Source organism: Trachurus trachurus, assembly GCF_905171665.1.
Source record: "Trachurus trachurus genome assembly, chromosome: 10".
Taxonomy (NCBI): Eukaryota; Metazoa; Chordata; class Actinopteri; order Carangiformes; family Carangidae; genus Trachurus; species Trachurus trachurus.
This window is the reverse complement of record NC_139894.1, coordinates 21,010,891-21,037,053: the sequence shown is the minus strand read 5'-3', so window position 1 is coordinate 21,037,053 and position 26,163 is coordinate 21,010,891. Positions and strand designations below refer to the sequence as shown.

The 26,163-nt window shown below is 41.8% G+C and overlaps 2 protein-coding genes across 3 annotated transcripts in view; both read right to left on the bottom strand.

Moving 5' to 3' along the window:
* Positions 1-17,652, bottom strand: part of LOC310993046 (uncharacterized protein) — a 120,614-nt gene extending 102,962 nt beyond the window's left edge. Inside the window, exons 1-2 of the mRNA XM_083981309.1 lie at positions 17,012-17,652; positions 16,301-16,370 (exon numbers count right to left, since the gene is read on the bottom strand). Coding sequence (XP_083837435.1) covers positions 16,301-16,370; positions 17,012-17,305 — 364 coding nt within the window. The 5' untranslated portion in view covers positions 17,306-17,652. The remainder of the gene's footprint in view (positions 1-16,300; positions 16,371-17,011) is intronic.
* A 756-nt stretch (positions 17,653-18,408) lies between these two features.
* On the bottom strand, positions 18,409-26,030 carry LOC310993012 (dual specificity protein kinase CLK4-like). 2 transcript variants are annotated; one of them, XM_083981242.1, is made up of 13 exons: positions 25,876-26,030; positions 24,397-24,557; positions 22,823-23,072; positions 22,093-22,195; positions 21,713-21,779; positions 21,486-21,602; positions 21,222-21,388; positions 21,036-21,130; positions 20,805-20,934; positions 20,633-20,715; positions 20,446-20,525; positions 20,261-20,351; positions 18,409-19,182 (listed from the first exon to the last, which is right to left on the bottom strand). In XM_083981242.1, exons 2-13 carry the CDS (start codon positions 24,555-24,557, stop codon positions 18,967-18,969), a joined length of 1,560 nt encoding a protein of 519 aa, XP_083837368.1. In that variant the 5' UTR covers positions 25,876-26,030; the 3' UTR covers positions 18,409-18,966. The 2 variants fall into 2 exon arrangements, with proteins under 2 accessions (XP_083837368.1, XP_083837369.1); XM_083981243.1 differs by having other exon boundaries at positions 24,397-24,526; positions 25,876-26,020.
* Positions 26,031-26,163: the final 133 nt, after the last annotated feature.

Genomic DNA, 26,163 nt, shown 5'->3' with positions numbered 1-26,163 from the left:
ATTAGGCCTGTGTTAATCTGAAAACAGTAAGATTTAATAAAATTATGTTGTTTTTAAGAAATCTTGTAAGACATTGTTTTACTGTTTAATTTTCATTGAATATAATAAAGTAGGGAGAAGTAGTGCTATAAAATAAAATGAGGCCGTGGACTGGTGTTCCTCCTGTCCTCCCTAATTTTTTCAGTCACCAGCCGCCACTGATGCACACACATATAAATACACATAACAGGCATTCAGATGCGTATGGAGCAAAAAATCCTGCAGTGGAAAGATAAGCATCTGGCTACTTACGCTCCATTTCCCATTGTCTGTCTTTCAGATAGAAGAGGAAACAGACAGATAGAGCAAATATGAAAAGAGAGGGTTTAAAAGTTCAGACATAACTAGACCAAGTAAAATCAGCTGATCTGCCCTGAGAATTAATTGGTGTGCCAGACAGGCAAACTGTCACGTCTGTCTGATTTGATCCAAACATCTGCCCCAAATAAATCAATAGGACATCCTGTGCCAAGATGCCTCCTTGACATCTGCTTGTGAAAAAGGCCCAGTAGGATTCCTGTTTCCGCAATGCACCAGGTACAAATGTTTTCCAAAAGTCAATTAGATAAGTAAAAGACAGGAAGGTATTATAGAGTACTTTTCTGTGATTTAACAGTAGTTAGGGTCTTCAGGAGAGGATGCTGGCACAGTTAGAAATATGCAGTGAAAATGCATGTCATGCATGTCAATTACATCAGACAAAGGATGTTTTTATAAAATCCCAAAATGCCACAGAGTGGGTCATGTGTTTTTTTTCTGTGCTACATTTAGAGAAAGTAAATGAAAAAAAAAGGCGTAAATCATTTATCCGGCTGTGAGTTAGTGCTGATATTTTCCAGCAGTGGAAGAAGATGAATTAGGATAAGTTTACAGACACACAGCCGTCACTCTGCAAGGACGCAGAACTGCTCAGAGCTACATCATAAATGCCAGATAATACACAAAGCAGCAGCAGGCCAAAGCCTTCTACAGTTCTAAATGGAAAGTGTTGTATTAAACATTTCAGAGCACTACATGTATCACGTCTTTCAAAACATTCACAGCATCTAACAAATCAAAATGCTCCTCTGTAAAAAACTAAACAAAAACAACAATCTGGAGGATCCTGGAAGAAAAAGGTGAATAAACATGCCAAAAATCCAACCTCCCACCTTGATGCCACTGACAAATAAAATCTTAATTATCCTCTCTAATTTGTTGGGCCATTTTTCTCTCCTGCCTGTGTGCCGACTCTGTTTCTTCCTAGATGGTAACGTTGTATCTAGAGCCAATTCTACCTATTAAAGCTACGTTTGAGAAGCACTTTGCACTGGTGGTTTGGCTGTGATTCTCAACAACATGTTTTATGATACGCAGCTTGATTTAAGTCAGGTCTCCTTATTGGACTGTTGTGTATTATAAACAAGTTCTCTATTTAAGGGCCAATTTGGGCAGTAAAAGCTGTGTATACATACTTTTTTGGTTTAATCCTTGCTTTAAACAGGCAAATCCTTTGTTTAGAATTTAAAAGGAATCATATGGGGCTCTGGGCAGAGCAGGCAGCTGCCAAGACGGTGTTGCAACAATAGTGCGTTTGCTGATTGAGACAAGACACAGTGCAAATTACAACAATGACACAAAATGTGAGGTTAGATTCCATATGTACGCTTCACATATATCTTACGTTGTTTCGCTTTTCCTTTCCATTCAACAGAATCACATTGTGCATTAGTTGCTCCAACACTTCCTCCTGCTGCCGCCCTGCTCTCCCTTCCCTCTCTCTCTCTCTCTCTCTCTTTACTCATCCCCGGCTTTGTCCTCGTTCCAAATCACACAATCAGAACCACATTGAGGTGAGAAAACACTCCAAGTAAATAAACAAAACCTAAATAGGACCTTCTCAGCTCCAAAAGTGTATCCTCCCTGGTGCTTAGATTTAAAAGTATTAACAGCAAGTAAAACAGTGACAGCGCCATAAAAATGTGCGCCATGTGTGTGTGAGGGTTTTTTGGGGTGTGCGTTTGTGCACGTGTGAAAGCATTTGTTGTTTCTGTTGCCTTGCAAAACCGCAGCAGCCCTCTTCTTTCTGATGTGTGTCAAGACTGAAGAGCCTGAACTACAACACTGTGTCAATTAACTTGTAGCAGAAACAAACCAGAAAACTCATGTAGCAATGCAACATCTGACGCTTTAACACCTTCAGGATCCACATCCACCTAAACCATAATGGTTGCAAAAGAACTGGATTTGTGACCTGACTCACATCTGAAAGGAGAGTTAAGAAAAGAAAGAAGGAAAACAAAACAAAACAAATCTTTTTTTGAATGCATTCCGAGAGAAAGTGAGAGAATGAGAGGAAAGAGAGATGGTGGACTGATAGATTGTCCACATGTTCAACCCAGATATTCCAAGTGTAACCTGACCTGACTGGACATCTGTGATATACTCTCCTGGCTCTCAAAATGCACTCAGGACTCATTTTATGATGATTCTTGAGTGAAGGAGCAAATATGCAGATAAGAAGCCCCAGTAGAGGCTGGCAATGGAGATGGGCCGTTGGATGGTATGTACACAGACAGGAACACACACAAGCTCACGCATGAGATTTACAACATGCACGCTAGGTGAGCCAACACTGCAGGCCCCACACACGCAGATGCAACAAGAACTCAGACACACACAAACGATTACTCGATATGTAAAAAACAGATGGAAAGGCGATATATACAATGTATAAAAAGTTTCAACATGTGCAGTCTCAGTGTACTAAGTTCCTCCGTTACCTCCCCCCACTGCCCCCATCTGTGCCTCCATCTGGCTGAGGCACTTAGACAGTGAGCGGCGGTGGCAGCAACAGTGTTCCTGACAGAAACCAAGTGTTTCAATTTAATGGCAGCAAGTCATGGTGTGTGTCCACCACTGTGCACTCATTAACACTTATTTAACAGCCATTATCACACTGTCACAGCAGCAATGACCTGCAAATCTGCTGGTAAACATGGACACACCGCTGGCACGCACACGGCAAGCTTGGCCATTGATCAGACCCCGTTAGACAGGGGCAATTACAGTGCAACATTATAGTAATTATTTGCTCAGATATCCACGCTGCTGGGAAACCACCACAAGCAAAATGCTCAAATCAGCGTCAGAGAAACCTCAGAGAGTGAAATGACCCATCAATGGCTTTGGCAGGCTGTTTCACACACAGTGAAGGCTGATGGTTTAACTGCAGCCAGTGTGGTTCGATGTTGAGCCGTAGCCGTGTTACAGGCGGCTGTAAACATGAGAGCAGAGCAGCTGCACATCTTGGTTGGTTAACTGTCGCCATTTGAGGTTTTAAACATAATGCATTCGGGTTGATCTCTGCCTCGTTTTGACAAAACCGTGCCAAAATCCTTGACGATTCATCGCTTCTTTTATTAAACATGCAAATCTATAATTATTCAATTGCTCTTTCTAATTCAGCTCCAGCCTCTGATTTTCTGTCTCAGCGAAATACAGCTGCAAGTGATCTGCTGCTGTCACTGACGACAATAAAACAAGAGATTTAGCTTGTTAGACAGACACACCTGAGGGCGCACCTACTTCTGTCCTCCTGCTTCTCTTCACTGTCTGTTTACAGTATGTGTGATAGCCATCTCCATCCCCCCACCTCACTCCTGGCTGAACTTTGGGTTAATGTATACACACGGCACATGGACTGACCCACTGTGGAAGTGCAGCTGATCCCAGAGCTTGCATTTAATATACACTCCCCCATTCATGAATAGAGACAAGGGCGAAATGGACACATGGTTAGAAATTGAAATATTGGAGTAACACAAAGGGATAAATAGACAAAGACATGTTTAGAAAGGTCAAAACTGACACAGACAGCAGGCCGGAGCCGGACACACTTAAATAGGCCCCCAGCCCCTCCTCAATGGTAGTGTTAACTTGTTGAGAGCCATTCCACTCCAACATGCCCTCACCTCCCCGTTATGACAGAATAACATGGACCAGTGATGCCGAGGGTTTGTTCAAAGGTTTCAGGCCCAGTTTTACAAGCTCAGCTCTCATTAAAGAGGTGCTGGGAGAGTGACGAGCCTGTCAAGGGTCTTTTACACTAAGCAGGAGCACGTTCAGCACAGTGAGGACCATCTGCATCAGTGATGCTCTGCTTCACACCTCCATCACCCGCCCAGCCCCCATTCCGCTGCGTGTCTGGGAGCAATAGAGGGATAAACGATAACCTCTGCTCCAACTCCGACTCCCTGTTTGTCTGGGTTCACGTCCAAAGATGATATCTATCCAATAAATCCAGGTGTGTTCGCGTGAGTCCCACGCTGCAGCTGGATTCAGCCCCAGTGCATTCCTGATGGATTAACTGGTCTGTAAATGCCAAGGAGGAGACCGATACTGGAAACTTAACTTCTGTGGATCTGGATCTGTGCAGGACATTTTAACAAATGATGAGATTGAATTAAAGCCTGTTGACATGCTTTACAGGTTTCGTTCAAGTGACTGTGTTTCTTCCGCTGTTTAAACATGGCTTGAAAGAGAGTACGATCAGAGTCCTTTCCGTTCTGTAAATTCAGAAAACTGATTAAACTGGTTAGGGCACATGCTGCTGTGCAGCGAGCGATCGTTTCACCTCACACTGCTGTCAGCCAGCCAGAGGCCACGCGGTGGTGTTAAAGAGTTTTCCTGCTCGTCCATTAAAAGGCTATTCACCTTGTCACCTGCCACTTGTGATAATTAAAGAAAACATAATAATAGTTTCTGCATTTGGCACCTTGTCTGCTCAACACTGCTCGGTAATCCTGTGCCTCTCTCAATCAGACTATGTGGGCTATTTGCTGAAAATGCAACTCTGTGAAAACAAACACTCTTAAAATATCGAGCTGATTGATTATTTGAATACTGAGGAAATCTATTATGGCCTTATCATGCTTTATTTTTGAGCTTCTCAGTGTTGAGATAAGATAAGAAGTTCACCACAGTTGTTTTTAAGAAGGGAGGAGGATTTTTTAAAGATAATCTAACAAAATAATCTAAAAATATATTAAAATACAACCATACTACAGTGCTTAGTAGATCACATGTATTCCATATACTAAACATGTAGTAAATGTTGCTTAACCCATAAGAACCCAGACCCATTTATACTTGAAGGAAAATTAAGTGGGGTGAAACACAGACCAAGTGGAATGCATGGAACACATTTTTGAAGTTTTTTTTAAAATAGCGCCACCTATTGTCAGAGATCTGGGATGTTACATATATGTCACATCGGGCGTTTTTGGTATCTTAAATTTTCACTTGAAAATAAATGGGCTTGACATTTTATTTTGCTCTGTAACACAAATTTGACCTTTTATTTGCATTTCCATAACATATATCAAAATTACAAATTTGCTGGTTACTATTAACACCTTTTTAAGACAAGTTTCACAACAAAAAAGGGCAAATGCGAATATTGCCTCATATTGAAGGCTTTAACCAGTTACTGAAGCCTTAAAAGCTGTGCAACCACAATTTTCTTTCCAACTACAAATACCTTGGCATCTGGATGGACAGTTGTCTTAATTTTAAGCACCATATCACCACCCTCATTGCTAAACTAAGAACAATACTTGGCTTTCTATACAGAAATAAGCACCGTTTTCCTACTCACCACAGGAAAAAAATTGGAGACACTATTTTTTCTCTGTTTTAGAGTATGGAGATGACATCTATGGAAGAGCTGCTAGTTCCACTTTGATTCCACTGGATGCTGTTTACCACTCAGCCTTACATTTCATTTCCAATGCTTCATATAATACTCATCACGGCACTCTTTATCAAAATGTCGGCTGGTCATTTCTGACAGTAAGGGGAAACAGCATTGGTTTTTATCCATTTTTAAAGCCCTGTCACAGTTATGTCTCCTTATTTATCATCTCTGTTAACTATAAAATCAGAAAACATTGGTACCCACTCACAGAACTGATTGTTGGGTCATATTCCATTCGTCAGAACTGAGCTGGGTAAAACGTCCTTCTCTCACAACGCACCACATGGGACCCTCTCTCCCACCAGTACAGCAGTCCAGAACCCTTGTCTCAAACCTGGTTCATGACTGTTTGACTGTGTTAACTTTTCTTATTTGTTTCCTAATATTTTCTTATGTAAACTCACATTCTTCTTTGCTGTATTTGTTGTTCTGTATACAACATCTATTGCGCGTCTGATGGTCGTCAGTGCATCCTGAACACTGTATCCTATTTTGTTACAAAAAATACAGCAAAAAAGCATAATTACATTAATATGGGACCAGCATGGGATACTAAAATCTTGTTCATTTACTGAGAAGAGTGTCTCTGCTAAATCTGTGGTTCAATTTCCGGACTGATATATCATTTTATTAAATATTGATTGAATTTGACATTATTTTTATGTTAACATTTTTAAATTATGTTTTAAATTGAACAACATAGAGTATATTAATTCAAAATACCTGAATCACCTAATTTAATTGAGCAGTTCTTTCCCATTTTTCTCATTGTGACATAGGCGTCACATGGTATTTTTCCTGATTTTTTTAAGGCTAAGGCCCGATGTGACGTATATGTCACAGCAATATTTTCTTAAGTTGTTTTATATGAGTTTCTTCAAAAAATGAGGTCAAAACAGGTTAAATACAACAAGGGACATGTTATAAAAGGATTTGCATTGTGAAATGGGTGGTGGCTTATTTTATTTACAGAAAGCAAGCTTTTTAAAAGTAGCTGCCTCTGTGAAATTTGCCAACTCTGCTGGCCACCATCTTGGAAATGTTGTCATGGATAGAGAGATTCACAGAGAGTCATGTGACTGCACCAGGATGTTGAGTAGATGTCACTTAGGGACTTCATGAGTTAAAAGTTCAACATCAATATGTGTAAGGGGCTTTCCAGGACACTTGAAGGCGGTGTGACACCCGTGTCACCGTGGGTCCTTATGGGTTAACCTTTCTTATCTCATTCATCTACAACAAGGATTTTGCCAACAAGTTTCAAAGGGTCATACTAAATGTAAACAGCTTTTTGTTCCCACCATTTACAGTAAGTCACGTATTTGTTGAAAAGTTACATTTTGATCTTCGATTATAGGAGAAATAACTTGAATTTGCAAACAGATTCTGTGGCTACAGATGAATGATTCTGTGGCATTGCTCCTAAATCAGTTCAAGACAAGAGGACATGAGTTACATCCCTGTGGTTTAACACACCACTTGATGCTTTTGATGAACGCTGCTCTGCTGAAAACAACTGCTGTTTTGAAATCATGTGCATCACACACTGCATTACTTTATGAAAAGCAGCAAATCAGATGTTGTTGTGCGTCAAGTTTTCCTTTGATGCTGCTTGTTTTGCAAACATATTGATACCTGATCAAATCCAACACTGCTTTGAGTAAAATTTTCTTGCTACTTGATACTTTCCACCGTGTACAACATTTCACAAAGCAGCAAAACTCTATTAATAAGAAACATAATCAGGTCCATGTTTAGGGGTGTGTATGGGAATATTTCTTGTTTGTGTATTCTAGCACCACTATATGGAGCAACGCAGGGCATGAGAAAACTCAGCCTCATAAAGAGCAGCTCACTGATGTAAATATAAACAGACCGAAACATTAGCTGTTGCTCAGCATGGGCATTTTCTAGAAATATCTACTTCCACTATGAGCCAAGAGGTGACGGCCGACATTCTGCTTAAATGTAAACATATGCAAACAAAATCCTTTAAATAGGTTATAATCAATGTTTTCCTTCAGCCACTACACGTCATTTCCCACTTTCAGTCATCTAAGGCAGGTAATATAATATTATTGCATCCAGTCTGTTCTTCTCCTGCACATACACAAATGTATCTTGACTTAAATACAGCTCCATCTAGACTCTCCCGATTCTGTTGCACCTCTACCACCAAAACTAGATAGTTAAACCACTGTGTAGACATATTTGACTAAGAGACACTTGCCATAGCAGCTCTGCAGGAGGTTGAAGTGCAAATGGTGAAAACTATTCACCGTGGACTAAATTATATGAATGCTCCATCTGCTGCAAATGCAGCACATTTTCTGATTCGTCCTCATCTGCACCTTTTTCTGCCAAACCAGTCCTTAAACTGTTAATTAATAATAATAAGGGTCTACCAGAAAGAGTTGTGTCTCAGCAGCTTTCAACGCACATATGTAGAAATGATTTTTTCTGACATTCACGGGGCCTGTCACTCCAGTGAAAGTACACTTGCTAAAGTGGTAAATGGTCTTCTGTATTCTGTGAATTCACATCTGTGCTTCTCTTACTCGATCTCAGAGCAGATTTTGACACCACAGATCACTCCCAGAGCAACTGGAAAATCGATTTTGCATCTCTGGCCTGGCATGGTTAAAGCCAGTCAGTATTAAATCAGGATTTTCTGATGTGAAATATGGAGCACCCCAGGGCTCCGATCTTGGCCCTCAGCTTTTATCTCTTTACATTTCAACTCCTTCCAAATTGTACGCAATCATAAAATGCACCTGAGTTCATTTCCACATGCACACTGATGATACTCAGCTGTTTCCTCCTGTACACGCTGATCAAATGATCAGATTTGAGGCCAGCTTGCCTCAGATAAAACCGTGGCCAAACACCAGTTTAAACAAATAACAGACACTTATGACTGTCAAGTACCTTAATATGTTACATTTGATCCAACCATCTCCTCTGACCCCTTGTTACCTACATAACATAACTAAAATTTTGTCTTTAAATCCAAACTTTTAACTACTCTTTACACATCAACCTCCAACCAGAGGCTTATTCTTTAAGTACATCGGGCCTGGTCCCGTTATTCTCCTCTAGATAGTCTCTGTCTGAATTCACTAAACTTTGAAAGGTTATAGAAATCTCATCAACAGGACAACACACAGATATACTGATAACCACCACATCTCTCCAATACTCTGTTTATACCCATGTGAGTCCGGGCTATGTGTATGAGTGTCTGTGTTTCTGGGGCCGACCTCCCTCACTCTCCTGACCGTTGGTACCTCAATTGGGAAGCTTTGGATCTGGATCTTCATCCTCTTGAAGTCTCAGCCTCCTTCCTCTCTCCCTCTGTGTGTTTGTTTCCCTCCTCCTGATGATGTGCTTGGTTTTGGCTCTTTGCATGTTTGTGTAGTCTGTCCTTGTTCCAGGTCATAATGGTGAAGAGGAGGTTGTGTGGCTCAGGTCTTATCTGATGCAGCCCCTAGAAACAGCTTGATGTCCCCGATCACATTCACAATGTATAATGTCTATAATCTTGACTGTCGATTATGTTAATCGCCCTGACGTTCACCACCTGGCACCTGGCCCTTTACCCCTCTGTTTGTTCCTGAGATCCTCGAGGAGCTTCATGGGTTGCCGACCGGCCAGCCCGTGTCCAGCTGTTTATTTTTCAAGAGGAAGAATGTCGGCTCTGCTGTTAAACACTGTGGTTTCACAAAGCTAACTTTAATAAGGAGGCTGATGAGAGACAGAGAGGGGAGGGGTCTGGATGTGGTTTGTGTGTGGGTGGGTGAGTGCATAGTGAGTGTATGAGTGTGTACGTGCATATGTGCTAACCAGTGGTCAAGAAGAGCTGCACACCTGTTTAAATATCTACAGACAGACACCTGGAGTTGCTCACACCACCTTTTCTATCCTTGCCTATATAACATCTGCAAGGTGGCCATTTACACAAAATTAAATTATAAACATCATAGAAAAGCACTTCTTACATCAAGTTAAGAGCTTTCTATATAACTACCAGCTGAACCAGATTGCTCACTAGCCTGTCTGTTAGCCTGCAAAGAGTAAAAGAGGTAATGGGATATAGATGATATACACGGGGAGCATACATCAGTCCGACTGCCCATAAGTCCGACGGCTCATTTCTCCGACTACCCATTCTACAGTGTTAAGGTTAGGTTTAGGGTAAGGTTAAGGGTTAGGGCTAATTAAGTCAGAGAAATGGGAGGTCGGACTAATGGACGCAAAAATAAAGAAATGTATGGTCGGAGAAATGGGTAGTCGGACGGACGTCATGCGCCCGATATACACAGCATTTGACCACACACTTGACAAAATCACTGCTGCCATTTTTAACTTTTATTGGTGCATCCCCATTCAGTAAATCAATATGTGGTGTGTAAACTAGCCAGCATTCAGTGGGAAACTACTGTAGGTCTTGTACACACAAGCCTAGTGGTGATTTACAAATATCTGGTTCAGCTCACACCTGCATGTAGTTCATTTGTCTAGAATCACCTCTTGAACCTAAACCTTTGACCAACTAACTCAGCCTTTGACAGACACAAACATCTCCAAACCAAATATCTCCAACCAGCCAAGACGCAGCATTCCCTTCTCGCTCCACAAATAAACTGAGCACACTCGAGCCTTTCAAGAACATCCTCCAAATGAGAACAAGATATCAAGAAGAGTCACTCATTTTTATTCCCTTCTTACAGTGGCCAGAGGGAACAACAGACAATTCAGGAAGGGGATAAAAGTAACCGAAGGACATACAGCTCACACAGCTGTGCATCAGAACAGCTGTCCATATGACGACTGTATCTGTAGTCAGGGATATAGAGGCAAATGAAAAGCAGGTTGGAAGAAAAGAAAAGGAGGCTGAAAACGGGAAGACTTCATAAGGCCAATAGTGGCGTCAATTCAGCCAAAGCTAAGGTATGGCAAGGTTACTAGTCACATGACTTAACTACAGTATCAATCAATATGCCCAGCAAATAATCATCACAAAAGTCTGCTATGTAGCTTCTCTGTGTGGTTAGGAAAATTTGAAAATTTTCAAATGCAGCCTCACTCACATCCCGCTAATGCAACTATAGACACTTAACTACGTACTGTTGATCAATTCAGTCAAATGCGCCTTCAGCGGCATCATGTCAGTAGAGAACGAGGGGGCACATGCAGGGATAATTCTTTTTTTTTTTTTTTTCTTACCTTACTTATTATTTTACCACCTAGCTATGATCAGTGGTCATATTGAGTGAAATGTGTTACAAATAATGTCATAGTCCATCTCAAAAAGACATCATTACATTGCCTTTTACCAAAAATCACAACCCCCCTCCTTTTTGATGGATGTGGTCTCTTGACGCACACGCGCACCTTGCCTGCATCAGTCTGTGCTTGGGGGGAAAAAAGTCTGTGCTTGGGTAGGGGAACTATACCTTCAATGGAAATGTGGAAGCAGTGTAACATTAAACTAGGGATTTCAAATGTTTAATCAAAGAGGAACTATGCAAGTCCGCTCCCTTTTCCGCTGTTGTGCCTGGCCATGTGCATTTGTTTACAACGCAGCTGCCGAAAAATCAATACATGGAGCAGTGAAATAAGTTTTTTGAAGCACATCCACCTTATTGTTCCACATTGTTAGCCAAGATAATGTTTCTTGAATTCAGTTTACCAACCTTTTGGTCCCCAGCACTAGCATTAGTGCCCAAAATAAGTGATTTGAGGGCATCCCCAAATTTTTTTTAGGACATTCACCTTCACTGTGCCCCCTCCAATTTTTGGGTTGCATGGCGCCCCTGTGCGCCTTTACGCATCCGTTTCCAGCACCATGGATAACAAGCGGCAGGGTTAGAGAGCAGTAATAGCCTTTCTGACAAACGCAATTTCACTCATTCTGTTCACTTCATTCACTATGTAATTGCAACAACATCCCGTGAACATAAACTTAAAACTGTTAAAGTCCTAATACAAAGAGGAGAGGGAGGGAGAAGAAGAGAGTAAGAGAGAGAGAAATCATATTTCCCTTAAACAGATTTATAAGAGGTACATTGGACCCATCACCTGTCTTTTTTGATGAACAATGATTCCAAAGTTCTCTGCTTCCTTTTCATTTTACGTTAATTAGCTCAGCAAAACAAATCGCGCTAATATAACAATAATGACCCAGCTATGACCTCCGTCGTCTCGTCAGGGGGGGCTGGGAGATACCACATTTCAAGATATGGAGGGGGGATAAGTGTTGGGAAAGATATCTAGAGAAATCGATTGCGTTCTGATTTTCATTTGTAGTTAATTTGTATGTATTAAATAATAGAATAATAAATACAAATGGACACAGAGTAATTCCATAAATTTATATATAAAAAAAACGAACATTTACATTTCCCCCTGGAGCCAAGGTGTGGCAGCTGCCATACCTTGCCATACCCAATTGACCCCCTGCCAATGACCACTGACAAAGCAGCAGTAGTATTTGGGCCTGACAAATCCTCGATACATGTACATTTTACTAAAGTTATGCCAGTTTAATAGTTATATATTGGGGGAGACTGCTTTCTATAAATGACAACATAGATGAACTGGATGTAGGATAATTTACACTAAACTACATATTTGTCCAGAGCAGAAAAAAAGCATAGAAACCACCCTGCAGACCAAATCTGAGAAATGTGTATCCATGTGCAGTCACGGACACCTGACTGTGTTGGAGCAGCAGCATAGAAAGCACTTTGTATTTTAAAAGTTGTATATTTTCTTCCCTGGTTTGAAGTCTCCTTCCCCCTGCAGCATAAATCTAATAAGCCACCTGGACTTTCTGCCACAGGATACCCTCTTCATAACTGACTTCATACACCGTGCATTTAAAGCAATGCAGTCAAGTCACTGGGAGCCACACACTAAAACATATGCCTTCAGACATCAAAAACAAATACATGTGCGTGAAACACATGGGTGCAAGCATGCGCACACACACATACAGAAAAATAGAGTATAAGAGAGCAGAGACTCACACATGCACACACAAAGCTAGTTATGTGCTGCTCTCCAACATATTAATACTTGAAGAAACTGCCTACAGCATATTGCTATAGTGGAACTAATCTAAAATGGGACTGCTTATGAAAACAAATTTCCTGCGTTTATTGTTTTAAAATGGTCATTAATGGATCTTATACGGCCTTGTCGTTCTTTCTATGGCGACAGATTGCAAAGGTAGCTACAAGCTTCCTGTCTGAGTTATTATGGCTTTAAAACCAAAATGCCGCCCTGGGGGTGTTGGCTCCATCGTGGGTCTCCATCTCCACAGAGCTGGCTTTCCCCATGTCCTCCTCCTCCAGGCAGGAGAGCAGGAAGCTGGGAAGGGAGAGCTTCCCCTCTGCCTCCTGGGTGAGAGGTTGAGCCCCAGACAGGCTGGTTAACACCAGCAAAATGACGATGGGCTTCACACAGGATGTTGCGCAGCATTTCCATGCCTATTAAACATTACACTACCACAGATGGTGGGGGTATAATAGCCCTCCACATATGTAGAATGAATTGGACAATAAATACAAACAACTGTTCTTTTTCCCCCATCTAAAGAATTGATGTTATATAAATAAGAATTGGTATGGGTACATGTTAAATACTTGTGTGGGAGCCCTGCTGTGAGCCGGCTCTCTCAATTATAGAAATACTCACAAACACACACATATAGGGGGTCCAAGCTCATATTCAGTCAGTTAATGAGCTCTTATCTGATGGAAAGTGACCTGACTGCACAGCCAGGGGTCTGACCTATACCACCCTCATATACACTAAAGCCAAAAACCAGGATGCTCCACACTGACTGAAGGAGCCCAGTCTAAACTAGGATCGGAGTCTATAAGAATCAAACAAAGCGACAGTCCAAACTCCAGTCTTCAGTGACTGGTGAGTGGTTAATATTGATGGCTGGCATTTAGTTTTGGGCCTGTGCCCAAGTGTAGGCAGACTCAGTGCCCCCTAGTCAGCATCAGGGCCGTTAAAAAGCCTTTAAATGCAAATTGCAGAGATGACAATACACTCCCCCTACACAGGACACATAGAGCCCCCACATGGTTCTAATTAGCCAAGGCACCATAAAGGTGTTATGTTCATGTGTAAGTAATGAATGTGTGCGTACGTTTGTCTGCGAGCATACGTTGTGTGTGTCTGTTGAGGGAACAGGCGGGTGTTAATTGCAAACACCTGAAGCTTGTAAGCAGAGTTGGAGTCTGTGACATAGTTTGCCTTAAGACTTTACGACTGCTGGCCGTGTTGTATCTGTGAGCATAAAAGTGTCACAATGCTGCTTCCACTGAGTGGACATGAGATGATGATAAATGTCCCACAAGTCAGAGCCTCTTGTAAAACTCTATTCACAGGCACGATCACTGCTGTTCTAGTAGTGAATGAACCAGGGGTTTTTGCCTCCAAGTTTCTTTTAACCCATCAGGAGGAAGTCCTTTTGTCAGTAGTTTCAATGACAAATTTAACATCAGCATTTCCAGTGCTGCTGCAGAGGTGCTGCCCTCTGTTGGGCCCCTGTCCTCATGCACGCTGAAAGTTAAGCACTCCGATGCGGAGGGCATAGCTTCACTGGCAGAAATGCCGCTCGTGCTGTGTGGTAGCGCATCTCTCACACACATACAGGCAGAAATACCTTGGCCTGTGATCCTGGTGGTGAGAGATTCAAGTTTCAGGTGGCGAGAGCTGGTGCTAAAGGGAGCGAAGAGTCTCTCCTTACACTGTCGTGTTGAGAGAGCTACCTCTGTCGGCCCCTCAAAGGCTCAGGGACTGAAACTTAAACACACACGCAGCCACATGGGACCATGATACAGATTGTACACTCTCTCAAAAGGACGCAAATGGGATGCACACATGTAGGCAACGAGGCAGAGCTCAGATAAATACACATAAAAGCAGTTTACACTGATCACATGTAGAGCACTTGGCACAAACACATGGTTGCCCGTGACGGTGCCCAGTTCACGTGGCTTCTTCAGCGCAGAGCATGAAGAGAAAGTTTATCGGCTGAGAAACCCTCTTTAGAAATAAACACATTTTATGGAAAAATGTTAACAAGTCTGTATTGAGCAATCCAATTGTTGCGACATGAAAAAAAAAACATGCCTGCAGGCATTCAGTTGCATCAAAGCTGCAATAAACACAAATGCCTTTTGTTTTACTAAAAACAAAACACCATGTTAAAAGGCCAGAAACCGAACAGAGACATTTAAATGGACTCCTGAATAGTTGTGGAGAGATTGTATTTCAGTGCAAACGCAGCTTGATTACACAGAGCTTCAGCAGAATCGACAAGAAAATGGGACACAACATCTGATACAACAATATGATATAATGGAGTAATTACATTAAAATGCACAAGTGGGACAGTGCGGGTCGGGACAGTCCTAATCAGGCAACTTTTTACAAGTTGCACGCCTGATTACATTTCTACTGAGTCATGCTTAGTAGGAATTTGTTGAACGACAAAAGTGAAATTACAGTGAAGACCTGTAACTTCTATTAACCGTATCGGTGGCTTCTTCTTTTTGCCAAATCAAAAGCAAACAACAAATACTTGTACCAACTTCAGCGAGCAGCCAGACAGAGCGAGTGAGCCATCTTGGCAGAGCAGACTTCAGACCAGAAAACAGAATGTGTTGAAATCGGGCCAGAAATTCCACCAGTGAATGCTTTCACCTGTTCTCGTTGTTGCAGGGCTCTTCACACCCAGACACAAAGAGAGAGAAAGAAAAACTAGCAAAGGAAATTCCCCCAAATCTGCTGATAAGTATCTTAATAACCCAACCTCTGCTTTGACTTCTTGATAGAACAATTTAGGAGCAGAAAAATGTGTGGGAGCAGTTTCCCTTTCCTCAGAGACAATGGCAAGATTCCTCTTGAGAATAAAACACACACAGACATGTTGTTGCTCCAGGCCGGAGGATTTGTCTGTCTATAAACCACTTTACTTTCAAAAGGTGAAAATTGCCCATGTAAACCGGTGCATTAAGGGTTCACACGTCAGAGCCAGCAACTTTCATAAACAACTAAATAAAAGAAATGGCATCTTTGTTTGATTCACAAGCACAAGAGAGGTGTCTGTACGTAACGTGATGCAGATCACACACTGTTCTCCTCCCCAGGAACTATCACAAGCACTGTAATGAACACCGCAAGCCAAAAGTGGACAATCTTGGCACACAGCCGCACCATCTATTAAAGTGAGCATCACCCACTGACACCGGGCGGCTGGGCTCCGGCTGGACATCCCAATCCCACTGATCTGCTGAGTGCCAAGCCCCTCCGTCAGAGTATGGGCCCTACACAGGTTTAGGGGTTGCAATCTCCCACGACACAGAAAAAAACCACACACACAGACTCAGGAGCATCACAAGCTGAGGTTTCATGAGCGGTCGGTCAAGTGTGGACTGGAGCTATTACTGACTTCTAGTGTATTGCTTGTTTAGTTTATGTGTTCTGAGAACAGACACATACCTGGAGGACAGGAGCACTCTGGGCCAACATCTCTTGCCCTTCGTGTTTTCGGGACGAGCACCATCATTTCCTGCAGAGACACACAGCAAATTCCAGTTTTAAAAAAAGAAAGAAAAAAAACACAGTCCACACTACACATGGATGCTGAATATTCTCAGTGCAAAACAGTTATTGATGAAGTGATTAAGTTTTTATTTGGTTTGTGTAAGTCTTGTGGCCTACAGAATTGAATTTTCGTCTTAAGAGCATGGACCAATTTCATAGATTGACTGAAATTAAAATAATCCCTGTGGTAACCAATAACAAATTCTGAGATCGTGATCTTTTCCCCATCAAACAAAGGTCTAGACCTAAAAAGATTTCCTCAATTTCTTTCCCATGTGATTAAATTATAGGTTGGTATATCATCTGCGGTTATGTCACCCTATACAGAGCTTTAACTGCAAACTAATTGGCCAGCTGCATGTCTGTTAGATCCCCGAGGCCATGCATTTAAAAAGAAGACTGATTTTTAGAGGGAATTATTAAGAGTACAGTTACCACAGATTACCATGTCTGTGCGTCTGCAAACTTTACTGCACATGTCCCCTGTTATTACGCACACTTTGCGCACAGGCGGAGCGGCGGGTCTGTCGGGAGTTTCACGCTAACAACATGTGCATTTGTCAACAATTATCGGTTTTAATTAAATCCACAAAAGACGCCGCGTACCTCTTTCACGAGCTTCCCTATTGGGTCGCTCAGCTCTGGAATTAGGGTCCCATCCTCATTTAGAAAAGCCCTGTGCGGCGGGCTGAACACGGATGCTTTGTCCATCTCCATCTGCAGTCGGTTCTCCAGCTGGAAGGTCTTGAAGCTCATCAGGAGGCACACGGTGATGGAGCTCAGGGACATGAGCAAGCACAGAGCGATGGGGAAACCTGGCAACCACCTCCGCACCGCAGACTTGGTGGCACACTGACACACCGGCTTACTTTCCCCGATGGAGTCGCTGGCTGTATCCATGCTGAAACCCTGCTTCAAAGTCCTCTTGGTGAAAAGAAAATGACCCAAATGGCTCGTTTTGTTGATGCAGTCCTGCAACCAAATTGTGACCAGCCTCTGTGCGACTAAACTAAACTTGTTTCTTAACGCACTCAACAACAACAACCGGCTCCAGCACGCTGCAGGCTCAGGATTCAAAACGCTGTGTTAAATTAGTCTTGGAACAAGAGGCAGCGGCTCCGGGTGCCAAGCACAGAGGAGAAGAGGCGCCTCCTGACTCACAGGTCGTTGTTTCCTGTTGGGGAGTATCCGACATGGATGTGCAAGTGCAACTACCAATGCGTCCAATTGTTTGCCTCCCTAAAAGTTGCACGTTCAACTAGTTGAGATGCGCCCGCCCTGCGGACCACGTGGGAGGCTGCAGATTGACAGCTGGGTGAGACTGCCAGGGTTTGATCACACTGAGGTCTCCTCCGTTTGTTTTGGGAGAGTCCATGCTGCTTGTTTGACTGTTCAGAATCATTTTCAAACCCATTGTTGTCGACTGAAACTTAAACTGACAAGAACAGTGACTTAATACACTTAGATATGAATTTTGCTGAGTATGCTAATATATTAAAATGCAAAAATGGGGAATTATCTTTACAAACTTTCAGTCAAAGTGTGAGAGACGCATATTTCCCACAACCAGCTAAAAAAAATAGCCTTCTATAATTCACTAATCAGCTATACAGTACATCTATTATCAGCTATAAGTTTAAGTTCGAACATGTGAACAATGATGATGCAGACGTCAGCATTTTGAAGTAACTAATAACAGCTTATATGCATCATTGTTTTTGTCAGGCCTGCTGCTACGTTGTCTCGTCGATTTGAGACCAGTATCTTTGCAGTTTGACAGGTTTTTAGTCCACGTCCATTTCATTCATCAACTTCTGCGATTAGGATCAGTGCAAATTCGGTGACACTATGAAAGGCTCAAAGGCAAAACTGCATGAAGACACTCTCCTACATTAAGCTCTGGCAGCTCCACATTGTTCATTTTGCTGCAATACTAAAGCTCTTTACTGCCATCCTGTGGATTTAAGAAGCTACTGCACCGGATTTAACATTTACCGCCACACTTTGTCATCTATTCACGTTTATTGAGAAAATGTACATGACAATGCAAAAAATTACATAACCAGTCAGTGAAAAAGAGAAATACCTGAACAAATTATATTTACATTTTTCTGCCTGCCATAGCCTTTTCCATCTACACTGCTGAATAAATTACTGGTGAGACTGAATCAGGGTAAAGCACGTTTGACCCGTCACCTAGTTTTACAATGCGCACACAGACAACATGAACAAAATTGAACTAATAAGAAATAAAAAGAAAAAAGTTCTACAAAAATATGACCAGGGCGCCTCACTTGAAATCATTATGGCAAATAAATAGACATCACTTAGGGGGACATATTACATCTTAACATGCTGCAGATGAAGCCAGAGCTGAGATGTGAGATTAAAAAGCACTGATTTTAGGGACCAGACAGAGCAGGGCAGTGGACTGATACAGTCAGTTAAGGTACACCTCTCCTGGAGAGTCAGGAAGTAAAGGCTAGCACCGAGCACCATGATTAATGTCATGGTGACACCAGGTTTTGACCGAGGTTACAGGTCAGGAGGGTTTACAGGACTCAGGAGTTCAGTCTTCTTTTGCTGCTGCTACTGGTGCTGGGTTTGCTGCCACTGCTGCTGCGTTTACTGCTGCTGCTGCTGCTGTAGAAGCAGGAGAAGAAGGGGTGACGGAGAGCTTGTTCAAGACTGAGGCGCTTGGCTGGGTCGTACTCCATCATCTTCTCTATCAGGTCAAACAGCTGGTGGTGGTGTTCATCCTTGGACGCCATGTAATGCTGGTGGGAAAAGACAATTAACTGTTAATCCGTCTCTTTTATAAGTGTGATACAAGTAGTGGATACTTCATAGTTTTGAGGTAGGGGTTTATTGTGAAGTAAACCTGAGGAATATTTGTGTGTAATCCATCCAAGATTCACATGTCTAAATGTATGCAATCTATTTAATATTGAGTAAAGCTACAGTGGGAAACATGAGCTTTGAAGAAAGGTTCAACATATTTCACTTGGACATTATGTGACCAACACGTGACCTTATTAGCTCTGTCCAGCAGATTAGAAATCCAATGACCAAAAGGTGAATTTTAAATGTACTGGGGGTCCCTATGCTCGGTCACATGATAAAACATGTACCGTAAACATCAGTTTTGAAGTTGATGGATGTGCATTTCATACATTTAATAAAATGTATGTATTTTCTAAGGCTGTCAAAGTTAACACAAATCAATTTTAACAGCGTCAATTTTTTTATCGTACGATTAACGCCAGCGACACACCGGACACGGATGCGCCGCGTAGTGGAGCCAGTTTCATTTCAGCGCCCATGTTAATGTGTCGTTCACACCAGACGTGCCGTGGCGTGATCGCGTCAATCCTCACAGGATGTCAAACAAAGAAACAAGAGAGAATCTGGCCAATTTTTTAAATAAAACACTGCGATTGGGGAATGTCAATGAGGCCAATGTGTGTGCGTCTGTAGCTTGTTTATGTTTATTTATCTAAACAGAGAGCGAGAGAGATGAACACACACACACACTATTGATATATTTTGTGATGACTGCTCAAAGTGAGAATGTTAGTGTGAAATGTAACACTACACACTGTTTTCATTAAAAAACATTTGCACAAAGCAAGCCCATCCACTTTTCCATGTTGATAAGAGTATTAAAATGATAATTCATGGGACATTTAGAATAGATAAAAATGTGTGATTAATTTGCAAATAATCGCGAGTTAACTATGACATTCATGAGATTAATCGTGATTAAATATTTGTATCGATTGACAGCACTAGTATTTTCTCAATGTCACTTGAACACTGGCTGTATGTGGCCGTCTCCAGCTCCATTCCACTCACCTTGAGGGGTTTAAAGTGTTTCCTGACATATCTCCCTGAAGAACTGTGTGCATCCCAGTCCAGTTTGCACCGGTGAACATACCGCCGTTTCCTACAAAACACGCAAAAATTGTTATGAATCAAAACATTTACCAGTGTTTTTATTCCTCCATGACTCCATTGTTTGTGTGTTTATATGCTCTTACTTGGTTTTCTGCAGGAGATCTGTGGGGATGGGGCCCAAGACTCTTTCCATCATCGCAAGATGCTCTTTGCTGTCATGGGTCTAGAAAGAGAAGAATGTGGGCTAACTTAATAAATGCTGGATTTATATCATATCAAGTATTAGTAATTTAGTATTAATAATTAATTGTGTTCTGTAATCCCAAATACCTGGAAGAGCGTTGATCCAAGGTAGTACTCGATGAGTATACAGCCCACACTCCAGACATCACAGGAATGGTCCCAGCCCAAATCTGAAAGACACATTGATAAGTGAACAACAGGTCACCAAGTAAAGGTTATGACCACAGTTTTACTGCAGTGCTTCAAAACAAATGCTTACCTAAAATGACTTCAGGAGCACGGTAGTGACGCGTTGAGACCACAGATGTGTGGTGCTCATGTTCGTAGGTGGCGTTGCCAAAGTCCACAATTTTCACATCTGCGTTCTTCAATGTTCGTTCGTCACGTTTCTGAGAACAAGTACAATATAATGAAGTCACACAGCTGCTGGCACAAACAAGAACTCTGGCCTTTTCTGGATACGATTTTTTATTTTATTTAGGACACTTACTTTGTCAGGGTTGTACTCCATATCATATTCTGAATCAATGAAGAGAATATTCTCAGGCTTCAGATCTGTATGAGTCAGCTTGTTCTTGTGCAAAACTGAAAAACAAGACCAAATACATTTTAATTTAAACCAAGCCTTTTTTTGGAAACACAAAATACTCTGTGCATGTGTGTGTCCAGTACTCACATCGAACCGCTCGGATGATCTGGTATGCCATGTGTCGGATGTGTTCAATGGGGAAAGGCTGGAAATTGTTTTCCTTGAGAAAATCATAGGTGCTGAGGCCAAGGAGCTCAAAAGCAATACAAACGTGGCCATGGTATTCAAACCAGTCCAGCATGTGCACACACGCACTAAAGGGAAGGAAAGGTAGAACAGATGTAAAGTAAATTTCTTGCTTTATAAACTCTGAACATATTATATTTCACAAGTTAATATGGGTTGACTTACTATCTCTTGTCAGTGTCAAGGGACTTCAACTGTTCAAGCACCTCTACCTCAGACATAGCTGCCTCACGGTAGCGGTCTATGTTTTTAATGATCTTCAGAGCCACACGAGCTCCATTACTGTAAACAAACAGAACATATGTCAATATCAAATGAAGAGAAGCGAATAAAAACTCTCAAAAATATCCAGAATGTTTACAAATGAGGAATATTTTCGGATTTATACTTACTTAGAGTGATCAATACATTCAACGACCTTCCCAAAGGCACCCTCTCCTAGAGTACACACAATCTCATCTACAGAAGATAGAGAGTTTAAGTTAGAGACACAGTACTGACAAAGTGAAACACTGTCCTTTGGCTGGTTCACTGCCTGATGTTACATTGCTGTTTAGATACACTACTATAACAGGCTTCTCAACACTGGCATACAACTCAATGCTAAAAATGTTACACTGACAAGCAATATCTAACCTAAAAAAATTTAAGTCTATTGACCCAAATACTTCATCCTCTAAATTAATGTTTGGAAATAAAAAACCAGACAACAAGAGAGTGAGAGACACAAAGTGTGAACAACAGTAGGAAAAAAAAGGTATATATTCTATACATCTCGCTCTCAGCATGTCTCCACTGTGATAGATGAGGTGACCCTCGTCATCATCCTCAACACTCCTGGATCTTTTCCTGCTCCTGCGGTGTTGGCTCCTCCTCTGCACCGGAATCCGCAATCCGCCATCACATCAATAACCCATCAGTCAGCCAGCACCAGGCCACCACAATGCGACATCGTCATTCATTCAACCAGGCCAAGGGGGGGAGGTGTAGGGGTGGATAGATTCGGCCCGTTCAGTAACACCGCCAGGCGAATGGACGGAGCAGCAAATTCAAATTCAGCCCCGTCAGAGAAATTGGGCGCCAGCCACCACATAGTGTGTGTTACAGAAGAAAAACATGGCAACAAGATTTTCAGATGAGAGACTTTCTCAAAGTAGTACAGAAAAAACTCAACTTGAGTGATTACAGTCTTTCTACATGTAGTTCTAACTCTTTACCATCACGCCCCATGACTACTCACTAAGATTTCAGAAAATACTGGGTCCTCTTTTCTCTTGAAAATCAATAAAACACTCACAATCCCTTACTTCCTGAGCCCCTAAGTCCCCTACTTGTCATTACTAGAAGTCATGCTTAATAGTGAGGTGTGGGACACACACAGAGATACAGAGAGACAATAGAGATAGGTGTTAAGCATTGGCTAAACACCCGTGATAATGACCCTTTCGATTTGGTGGTATAGACAAGGGAGAGGGATAGATGGGACAAGGAGGTTCCCGTACCGAGGAGGATCTGTGGCGAGAGTGGCTACGCCTGCGCCTTCCGTCTCTGTGTCTGTGGCTGCTTCGCCGGCTGCGCCCACTGCGCCCACTACGCCCCGATGACTTGCTGTAGTGGTGCCAGTCAAGGTTTCTGTCCTTGTAGTTGTCTTCGCGACTGTCCTCCTCATAGGCCATGTCCAAACTGCGGCCCTGGGTGCGACCTTCCCGGGAGTCCAGCCTCTGGTTCAGACTGCGAGTCTCCAGGTAGTGCCTGCAGTCAACGAAAATATAGGACACAGAGATCAACAACACGAACAACAAAGTGTAGGTCAGGTCAGGAACAAACTAGTTTCTTGTCTGTGCTCAAGCTCTAAGTGAAGACTGGATAGGATGGTGCTAATGGTCCGCCTATTGCCCGACACTCTATCCCCTGTGCCTTTTATGTAAGATTTGGAATTAGCAACATACTGATTTACAGTCGCCAAACGCCAAGCATCCCGTTCAATGACATCGCCCAGTGGAGAAAGCATTTTAGGGGGGGATTATCACTGTCCAAATAGTACTTTAAGGAGTATCCAAATGCTGACACATAATCCCACACATCTGGGCAGTTTTAACATTTACATGCCTTCCTTGAAATTCAAACTGAACGATTAATAGCACAATCTGATGGAGCATAATACGATATGTGATTCTGCACCTGCAGGTCCCTCTCCACTAGAAGTTAACACCTACGTGGGACCGTTTCTGCCAATTTGAAACGGCAAATATTCTCAGGGGAAGTTTGCATATTTCTTATATAAAAATTATTGCTACTCTCTAATAGTTTCTCATACAAACCCTGCTCTTAAGTATTATGTTTGCTCATTATGGTTGACTTTGCTCAGAATGTTTCCAATTACTTCCAGCACACCCACCAAGCAAGCTCAGTTAGCACCTAGGCATCTAAAAAAGATCAAGAAACCCCAAGAGCCCTAGCACCCTAGTAGTGTCAGATGTCTTCCAGAAAGAAGTCTGCCTCTCTACAGGATTAAAATTAGAGTAGATGGATGGGGAACGAACCATCTAATGTGACCCCACTGACCATGATACTTGTCCACAAAAAGATCAAATTGCAAAACACAAACGCAGTGTTTGTTTTTGTCAGTATGGAGCATATCTATTTATATATTTAAGGCCTTACAAACTTAACTTGAAGAATAAAGCAAGAAGAGATGTACCAGCCTCTAAATTTCTAAAACTAGTAACATAATGGTTAACAGGCTGTAGACTATTTTTAAATCCTAACTGACCTGCATTTAGAAATAGGTGCATCCACTCTGTCAGCACTTATTATATTAGTCTTAGAAAGCATATCATCATATCATAAATTTAAACAACCGGTAATAGATAGAAGATACAATTTTCATTCTGATATCAATCTCTGCTTTGCCAACATTTTGTTTACCTCAATTGGTTATAATGTGGTTCTGGTCACACAAAAAGCTTTCCTACAAACTCTCCAATTTGTTACAAATGTGCATAAAGACAAATCAATAAAGTCATGAATTATAAACAGGCACATTATTAAACATTGATTCTAGGTTGATGTTTACCCCTCATGTGTCTTGTGGTGTTGGTGAGTTCTTCTAGACTTATTTTCTCTTTCACTGCTGTGCGAATCTCGTTTCTTTCGTTTGCGACACTCCATCCTCTCTTCCCAGCTGTACTCGTCCAGCCAGACACCTGGGGAACGCATTTGATTTGAGTGACGCATCTGGAATACATGGGAAAAGAAAGAGTAAAAATGGCATCACCTAGAGCACACATACAAACGAAAAACATGTTCATATTCATGAATAACTGCATGGTTTTTGTATTCATGGCAAACGGGTTTGTTTCTACAGAGACTCCTCCCCCACTACATCACAGCCAGTGAACTGCAATATGTGTGTCTGCAGACAACTCGCATTAACAGCTATAAAACCTAATGGTTATGTAATAGACTCCGTTATTAAACAAGTACAGCTGAAACTATTAACAGGTTATGGCGGGGGAGACAATTACAGTGTTATACCAACATGTTACAACAACAGAGTCGGTAACTTCCCTAATAATTTTACATTAGCATTATGATTAACTTACATCTCTTCCTTACGTGTTACTGCAAGGTAATTACCGTTGCAGACAAACTACACCATTTGGGTGGCCAACAATGCGTTTGAGACTTTACAATAAATATTAACACAATTTATAATTCGACAAAATAACCCATTACAACATGCAATGTAGATCTTTATCGAAAATGCTCTATGTTCAAGCGTTATTGTTCTGGTTAAGACAGGATAGGTCAATAACTTCCGTTTCCCGATTGCGTGGCTGTCTACAGAAACACGCCATAGTTGCGCAATGTAAGTTAACAGTTCAATAATAACCAAGGAGGAGACGTGACTCAAATACATCCTGTAATCTAACCTGCCACTCTTCGTGGTCTTAACTTATTGAGTAAATGCTAGGAAAGCACGAACCGCAACAGCTGTAAACTTTGTAACAATGTAAACGTAGGCTCAACGTATAACGTTACTCCCAGGCTGTTCGGGCCTGACCCCATCCACCCCACTTTTATTAATCGTAGCATATATTTCGGTAACTAAACAAATAAAGGTTGCTATATTTTATAGTTTTTGACTGTAACTACTCAACCGAGCAGAGACGGATTAAACAGACAGTCTTTCAGGTCTAGTCATTTCCAGACCAACAGGCCCGTCGAGCGCGGAGCACGTAATGCTCCTCAAAACAATCAACATTGCGTCGGTAAACAATATGCTATCATCACGCCGACTGAGTTGAGGATGAAAACAGTCTTAACGTGGTGAATGTTTTATTTATTTATTTAAATAATAACCTATTTTGCAAACATAATATATCCTGAGATTTATCATTTTAGCCACACATGTAGGCCTTCATATCCTGTTGGCGAGACGTCGAATGTCGAAAAAGCTAACTGGCTAACGTTAGCCGAAAATAAGGGACATAATAACCTTTGCGAAACGGAATAAAATCGCGGCGGGTCACCGTAAAATGATCCCCCTTACCTTCCTTTCACAATTATGCGGTTCAAAACGGCAGAATGATCGATTCCGCAAAAACGTATGAACAAAGAAACTGAAAAATGCCTCCGATTACTTTCTTTAAAGATGGCGAACTTCAATCTGGTGGTCGACGTTTTTTTCCCCGAACGTTCGCAAACACATTCCATGACGCAACGCACGGTACTGACGTAAACACGTGTACGTAAAATATTGTTTCGCCCTGAGTTCAGCCTTTCAGGTAGTCAAGTCAACTCAATCTACATAAAAAAAACACATTTAAAGCACACATAT